Genomic DNA, 7,836 nt, shown 5'->3' with positions numbered 1-7,836 from the left:
TGGGGCCAAGAGGGCTTAACCATTTCCACGGCCGAGCCGTCGGCGAGTGGGGCCGAGAGGGTTGTTGAGGCCTTAAGCATCTAGCCGTCGGCGAGTGGGGCCGAGAGGGTTGTTGAGGCCTTAAGCATCTAGCCGTCGGCAAGTGGGGCAACTTAACCACTGTCACGGCCGAGCCGTCGGTGAGTGGGGCCGAGAAGGCTGTTGAGGCCTTAAGCATCTAGCCGTCGGCGAGTGGGGCTGAGAGGGCTTAACCATTTCCACGGTCGGTCCGTCGGCGAGTGGGGCCAAGAGGGCTGTTGAGGCCTTAAGCATCTAGCCGTCAGCGAGTGGGGCCGAGAGGGCTTAACCATTATCATGGTCAAGCCGTCGACGAGTGAGGCCGATAGGGTTGTTGAGGCCTTAAGCATCTAGCCGTCGGCGAGTGGGGCCGAGAGGGCTTAACCATTGTCACGGCCGAGCCGTCGGCGAGTGGGGCCGAGAAGGCTGTTGAGACCTTAAGCATCTAGCTGTCGGCGAGTGCGGTTGAGAGGGCTTAACCATTTCCACGGTCGAGCCGTCGGCGAGTGGGGCTGAGAGGGCTATTGAGGCCTTAAGCATCTAGCCGTCGGTGAGTGGGGCCAAGAGGGCTTAACTATTTCCACGAAGCCGTCGGCGAGTGGGGCCGAGAGGGCTGTTGAGGCCTTAAGCATCTAGCCGTCGGCGAGTGGGGCCGAGAGGGCTTAACCATTTCCACGGCCGAGCCGTCGTCGAGTGGGGTCGAGCTGTTGAGGCCTTAAGCATCTAGCCGTCGGCGAGTGGGGCCGAGAGGGCTTAACCATTTCCACGGCTGAGCCGTCGGCGAGTGGGACCGAGAGGGCTATTGAGGCCTTAAGAGGGAGACAGGGTTCTTGAGAAGCAGTCTTTGCATGGTGGAACAATACAACTGCACATGTCACCGCATAACTTGTCAGGAAAAAAGGGGAGAAAAGGAGAGAGTTAGCTGTGATAAGGTTGAAGATGTTGAACGTTCCACGGGCGCTTGAGCACCTTTCCATGTTGATCCGCTAGATAGTATGATCCTCCTTCTATTTTCTTAGTGATTCGGAATGGTCCCTCCCAGGGGGGTTCCAACTTGCCAACGTCTCCCATAGGATTAAGCTTCTTTCACACCGCATCTCCTACCTGAAAAGATCGAGGGAATACCTTCTTATTATAGGCTATGCTCATGCGCTAGCGATATGCTTGTAGCCTGGTATGGGCCACTTCCCTAGCCTCACTGATGAGGTCCAATTCCAGAAGGCGCGGATCTGCATTATCTTCGCCAGCAGCATAGGCTTGGATCCGGGGGACAGTACGCCTATCTCCATGGGGATTACCGCCTCGCCGCCGTAGACCAGATGGAAGGAAGTCATGTCGGTACCTTCGCGAGGGGTGATACGGTAGGCCCATAGAACATTGTGTAATTCTTCCACCCAACCGCCTCTGACGCGATCGAGTCGAACCTTCAGCCCTCTGACCAACTCCCGGTTTATCACTTTAGTTTGTCCGTTGCTCTGAGGGTAATTCACAGAGGTGAAAATGTGGAGCACGTTGAAATCTTGACACCATTCTTGTAGCTTGCGGCCTTGGAATTGCCTCCCATTGTCGGAGACGATCTGACGGGGCACGCCGTATCTGCAAACTATGCTACGCCATAGAAATTTTAAGACAACGTCCTCTGTAATCTTGGCGCTTCCGCTTCTACCCACTTGGAGAAATAATCCACGGCAACGAGTAGGAACTTCTTTTGGCCCTGCCCAATAGGAAAAGGTCCCACTATATCCATATCCCATCGGTCAAAGGGGCAGGAGACGATGGAAGCTCTCAAGTACTCGGCGGGCTGATGTAAGATAGGTTGATATCTCTTGCAACTGGAGCAGGTATGGACGAGCTGGGTCGCATCGACTTGTAAAGTAGGCCAGAAGTAACCAGCCAACAACACCTTCCGTGCCAACGTTCTTCCTCCGACGTGGTTTCCACAACAATCTTGGTGGATTTCTCTTACACATAATCAGCGTCGTCGTCATCTAGGCATTTCAGGAGGGGGCGAAAAAAGGCCCTCTTGTAGAGGATGTCCCCGATGAGGGTGAAGCGGGAAGCCCTCTGCTTGAAGGTGCGTGGAGGCCCAACCTTCTCGGGTACAATCCTTGTGCGGAGGAAAGAGATAAAAGGATCCCTCTAATCGGCCCATGAAGTCGGCGGCGAGACGTGATCTATATGAGCCACCAATTGCTCTCGTACAGCGGGTTCCTCGATGATCCAAGTCTGCACCGCGCTGGCCAGCTTAGCCAACTTGTCGGCCTTAGAATTGTCTGCTCTTGGAACTTTCATGATGGTGACTTCTTGGAACTTAGCCTTCAACTTGTCGAAGGCAACCGCATACCACTGCAAACGCTCATTATGAATTTCAAATGTACCTTCCAGCTGGCGTGCAGCGAGTTACGAATCCGAGTGGATGACGACTCTATGTGCTCCGACATGCTTGGCGGCTTGCAGCCCAGCTATCAAGGCCTCATATTTGGCTTCATTGTTGGAAACACGGAACTGCAACTTAATGGCCAGTTGTAAGGAGTCGCCTTGCGGGGATTGCATAAGCACCCCCACTCCACTACCGCTCTTAGTGGCTGACTCGTCGACGTAGATCTTCCATGCCTCATGGTTTTCAGGCCCTGATACCTCTGTAAGGAAGTCCGCCAAAGCTTGGGCCTTGATGGCGGTTCTGTGCAGGTATTGGATATTGTACTCGCTGAGCTCGGTTGTCCACTTGATCATACGGCCTGAAGCCTCAGGGTTCGTCATGGCCTTGCCCAAAGAGCTGTTGGTGAGCACGGTGATGGGGTGAGACAAGAAATACGGCCTGAGCTTGCGGGCGATGAGTACTAGAGACAGGGCCAACTTCTCTAGAGTGGTATACCGCGTTTCTACATCTTTAAGCAGGTGACTTGAGAAATAGATGGGTTGTTCGATCTTACCCTCTTGCCGGATTAGCACGGACCCAAGCGCACCTTTGGAAGTGGATAGGTATACCCATAAGGGTTCTTGCTCCACTGGCTTGGACAGGACAGGAAGGGTGGCGAGGTAGGCTTTGAGTGCGGTGAAGGCTTCCTCGTATCCAGTGTCCCAGGAGAAGCGAGTTGCTTTGCGTAGGATCTTGAAGAAAGGGAGGCTTTTGTCCGCCGAGTGAGAGATGAATCTGGACAGAGCGGTGATCCGACCCACCAACCGTTGAACTTCCTTGACATTGCGAGGGGAGGCCATATTCTGCAAGGCTTGGATCTTTTCGAGGTTGGCTTCTATCCCCCTCTCGGTGACGACATACCCTAGGAAACGTCCGCTTCTCACACCAAAAACACACTTGCTAGGATTGAGTTTAAGCCCATGTTTTCTTAGGGTGGTGAAGGTCTCTTCGACGTCCAGGAGTAGTGTCTCAGCCTTAGGGGACTTGATTAGAATGTCGTCCACATAGACCTCGACGTTATGCCCGATTTGTTGCCGAAAGACCTTGTCCATGAGGCGCTGGTAGGTGGCGCCAGCGTTTTTCAAACTGAAAGACATTACGGTGTAGCAGAAAGTACCATCAGAGGTAATAAAGCTAATTTTCTCTTGGTCCTCTACAGCTAAAGAGATCTGGTGATACCCCTGGTATGCGTCCAACATACATGTAAACTCGCAGCCAGCCATAGAATCGACCAGCTGGTCGATCTGAGGGAGGGGGTAACAGTCCTTTGGGCAGGCCTTGTTGAGGTCGCGAAAGTCGATGTAGACTCTCTACTTGTTGCCTGGCTTAGGGATGAGCACCACGTTGGCGAGCCAAGATGGGAACTGCACCTCTCGGATGTGTCCGGCGTCCCTGAGCTTGTTGATCTCCTCCCTTATCACCAGGTTTTGGGCCGGCGAGAAACTTAGCTTCTTTTAGCGTACGGGCCGAGACCCCGGTAGGACGTTGAGGCGGTGCTCCATGAGGTCAGGGGAGACTCCGCTGACTTCTTGAGGCGACCAGGCAAACACGTCGAGGTTGCGGACGAGACACTCGGTCAAGGCTTCTTTGAGTTCGAGCGGCAGGTCCGAGGCCATCTGCGTAACGTGTTCCGGCTTCCCTGGTACAACCGACACTTCTTCTTTCGAACAGGTGGGTGAGGGAGGAGATGCTTCATGAAGGGCCTGGACTTCACCTCGAGCGACCCTTGCTCTTTTGCACCCAGCCTGCACTATATCCACATAGCATCGGCGTGCCATACCTTGGTCTCCACTTACCATCCCCACCTGATCGCCCACGGGGAACTTGATCTTCTGGTAAAAGGTCGACACGACGGCTTGGAAGGCGCTTAGGGCTGGCCTCCCTAGTATGATGTTGTAAGCGGAGGGCACGTCTACCACCGCGAAAGTGACACTCCTGGTGCGCCGCAGAGGCTCCTCTCCCAGAGACAGTGGTAGGTTGATCTGGCCTAGAGGCTGCACTTCATGCCCAGAGAACCCGAAGAGGGCAGTGGACATGGGGTGTAGCTCATGCCTGTCAATCTACGTCTGGTCGAAGGCCTCCTTGTAGAGGACGTTGACTAAGCTGCCGGTGCCGACGAAGACGCGGGCTACATTGTAGTTGGCGATGGTGGCTCGGATGACCAGGGCATCGTCATGAGGCGTAGATATCCCAGTCAGATCCTGCGGGCCAAAGTGGATGAGGGGACCATTTTTACCTGCCTCGATGCCGTAAGTTTCCAGACTTCGACTATGAGCTTTGCGGGCGCGGTGCGAGTCCCCATCGATGGACCCTCCAGAGATCATGTTGATGTCCCCATGGTAGGCGGTGTTGTCGGGCGCGTCACGGGGAACGGGCGGCTGTTCCCCTCGTGGTTCGCGGTGCTGCCGTTCTTGCCTGTTTTCTTCGTCTCGGGGAGCATCACGGCGAGGGCTTCTCCGGGTGGCGAAGGATGTCTGCGGCGTTCTCGCTCTCGGCGGGGGGGGGGGGGGGGGGGGGGGGGGGGGGGGGGGGGGGCAGCTGCAGGGGATGGATAACGCCGTGGAGGAAAGTTTCCTCGTCTTCGGTCGGGAGCCGGAGGGCGTTGAGGAGCCGGGAAAGGGGCTCCTCGAGTTTGCTGCCTTTCTTTTACCAGGCGGCTCACCTCCTGGGCGAGCTCTCGGCATTCATCAGTTCCATGCGTGTGAGACTGATGATACGTACAGAAGTGAACAGGAGGACCTCCTGTCGAGTTTGGTCCCGCAGTGAAGAGGGGGGCCGAGTCCACCGTCTGGACGACGCGCCCGCTTCCTGAAGTTGAGCAGTTTCGGAGGGAGCTTCTCGTCTCGGCGAAGGAGGAGCTGATTTTTTCTCCAGGCGGGGAGCAGGACCCCCATCTGCCTTGCGGGCTATCTGGGTCTCCTTCTAGGTGGATGTATTTGTTGGCTCGATCCAGGAGCTGCGGATAGCTACCTGGCGGCTTTTTTACTAGAGACCTGAAAAAATCACCTTCCATCAGTCCTTGGGTGAGGGCGCTGATCAATATATCAGATGGGGTGGAGGGCACATCCAACACGACTCTGTCAAATCGGTGGAGGTACTCCCTCAAGGTCTCCTTGGGCTTCTGCTTCAAGGCAAACAAGTCGAGCGGAGTTTGCTGGTATTTCTGACTGCTGGCGAACTGATGCAAGAAGGCGGCTTTGAAGTTTTTGAAGGTATGAATGGAGAACGGGGGGAGACGCTTGAACCATCTTTGAGCGGGACCCGATAGGGTGTTCAGGAAGACCCGACACTTCACCCCATCGGCGTATCGGTGCAGCAAGGTCGCGTGTTTGAAGCGGCACATGTGATCGTCTGGATCCGTGGTATCCGGTGTAGTCCCCGATTTGCGGTCGTCGAAAATGGTGGGGTAGCTCTTGTTCCAAGATCTCCTTGGAAAAGGGGGTGCTCTCCTTTTCCTCCTCTGGGAGAGCAAGGGCCTTTACCTTTTCGGTCGTGCGGGGGAGGGGGGGGGGGGGGGGGGGGGGGGGGGGGGGGCTTCCCCGGCATGAGATTCATGGGAGTCCTCTCTAGGTGGAGGCGCTTCCCGATGGAGGGAGGCCGCCACTGGCGGTAGGGTCGGGCCAGGCACCAGGGCTTGGCTGGCTAGCTGCCCACTGGCCAGAGGATGAAGCGTTTCCCCTGCAGGCGGTTGTAGCAGTTGCTGCCGTTGCACTACTCTTTGCATTATTTGATCCACCAGATGGTCTAGTTGTGCGGGCGTTAGGGACACCATTTCGCCTGGGTTCCTTTCGTCTACTAAATCGCGATTATCAGTAGTTCTTCTGGTGTTAACCATCACGACGCCTAGCTCAGACTTCCCACAGACGGCGCCAAAATGTTCTGGCTAAATGCCGCAGAATGGTCAAGCCACCAGTCAACGAACCGTCTGACGCAGGCGATCCTACGACCGAATCAGAGTGAAGGGCGTCTCCAAGCGAGCTCACGTCAAGAGAATCCTGAAACACACTCACAAAAGAGGTTAGACTGGCACCCCGGGGAGTCCCAATAAGCCACTCCGACGCTCAAGTTAGGGTTCCGATAAGGAACGGAAAGAGCAAGAGCTAGTAAGAAAAGTAGTGAGAAGGTTTCAGAAGACCGGACCTCTTGCATGGTGATGAGTTACTCCTTTTATAACCAACCTTAGGGTTCCGTACGGGAAGTCGGCTGCTGTACACCTCGGGCCCATACACGGTTGCCAGCAGAACCTTCCTTTTGTCCCCTCTATTTTGGGCTATGTGCATAGGGGAAATGCGTAGGGGAAGCTCGAGTCTGATCCCCCGCATCTTCCTTATGGTAATGCGTGCAGGCCACGAGGTTAGAGGAAGAAGCCACGTATAACGACATGGATGCGCCTTTAATGCGGTGGAGTATCAAGGACTGATGCCAGAGGCAACCTGCTCACGCTGCTGGCTGGCACCTTCCCCTTACAGCGGCGACGCCTACAACTAGGTGTCAGAAGGTCATAGTTAAGGCTATAATCTAGCCTGACAGAGGTGGAGTGGTCGGGTTCGTATATGGAAATGAAAGAGACTGACGAAACCCTCTGGGGGGAGCCACTCGACGAGGCATAAGAGACAAGTTGAGTGTTCTCCCTTGCCGAGAGGGCTTGTTTGACGAGACGTCGTGAGGCGAGACGAGGATTCCCCCTTTGCCGAGATGTCCAGTTTGCCGAGACGTCTGGGGGCGAGACGAGAGTCCTCTCCTTCGCCGAGAGGGGCCGTTTACCGAGACGTCCGGGGGCGAGACGAGAGTTCTCCCTCGCCGAGAGGGGCCGTTTACCGAGACGTCCGGGAGCGAGACGAGAGTCCTCCCCTGCCGAGAGTTTATGACACTTATATAACGATCAATGAAACTTTCTCATGGCGGGTTAATTCAGTATGCATTCTCTAATGCTTACCCATGTGTCAACTTGATATCCCATATCCATGACTTGTGAGATCAAGTTATCTAGTTAACCTACATGCTAGTCTCAACGCATTAACATCGTTCTTGAATATTAATGTTTGATTAGGAATGATTAAGAGTAGTGTTCTCTACATCATCTCACTATTGATTCAAACAATCGATATGATGTAGATTAGAACTAGCTACCCAAGGACATTATTATACTTAGTTATTTGACACAAATACAAAGTAAATATAATAACAAAAAACCCTTGCCTTTATTAATAATAGAATATGATACAAAAGTCTCTAGTCAATCATCACATAATTGGCTCTAGGGCTACTATTAACAGAGCCGACTGGGATGATGGTGTTGGATCGACCGAGCCAAGTGGATGAGCCTCTCATCTCGGGCTGGCCGGACTGACCATTTGGGT

The 7,836-nt window shown here is 54.4% G+C and overlaps 1 protein-coding gene across 1 annotated transcript; it reads right to left on the bottom strand.

The window, feature by feature from the left end:
* Nucleotides 1-4,536: 4,536 nt before the first annotated feature.
* LOC141815900 (uncharacterized) lies at nt 4,537-5,819 on the bottom strand. Its single transcript, XM_074703768.1, has 2 exons — nt 5,139-5,819; nt 4,537-4,878 (listed from the first exon to the last, which is right to left on the bottom strand). Exons 1-2 carry the CDS (start codon nt 5,817-5,819, stop codon nt 4,537-4,539), a joined length of 1,023 nt encoding a protein of 340 aa, XP_074559869.1.
* Nucleotides 5,820-7,836: the final 2,017 nt, after the last annotated feature.

Source organism: Curcuma longa, unplaced genomic scaffold, assembly GCF_044706935.1.
Source record: "Curcuma longa cultivar G26 ecotype Majalengka, Jawa Barat unplaced genomic scaffold, ITB_CL_G26_1.1 contig_11945, whole genome shotgun sequence".
NCBI classification, from domain to species: Eukaryota; Viridiplantae; Streptophyta; class Magnoliopsida; order Zingiberales; family Zingiberaceae; genus Curcuma; species Curcuma longa.
The sequence above is the reverse complement of the archived record's forward strand: the minus strand, read 5'-3'. Positions and strand labels throughout refer to the sequence as shown.

What these genes read in the sequence shown, in the direction of transcription:
- LOC141815900 (XM_074703768.1), bottom strand. Translation starts at nt 5,819, where the DNA reads ATGTGCCGCTTCAAACACGCGACCTTGCTGCACCGATACGCCGATGGG. An exon ending in GCCGAGAGCTCGCCCAGGAG is followed by an intron (nt 4,879 to 5,138) that starts GTGAGCCGCCTG and finishes CAAGAACGGCAG; the next exon opens with CACCGCGAACCACGAGGGGA.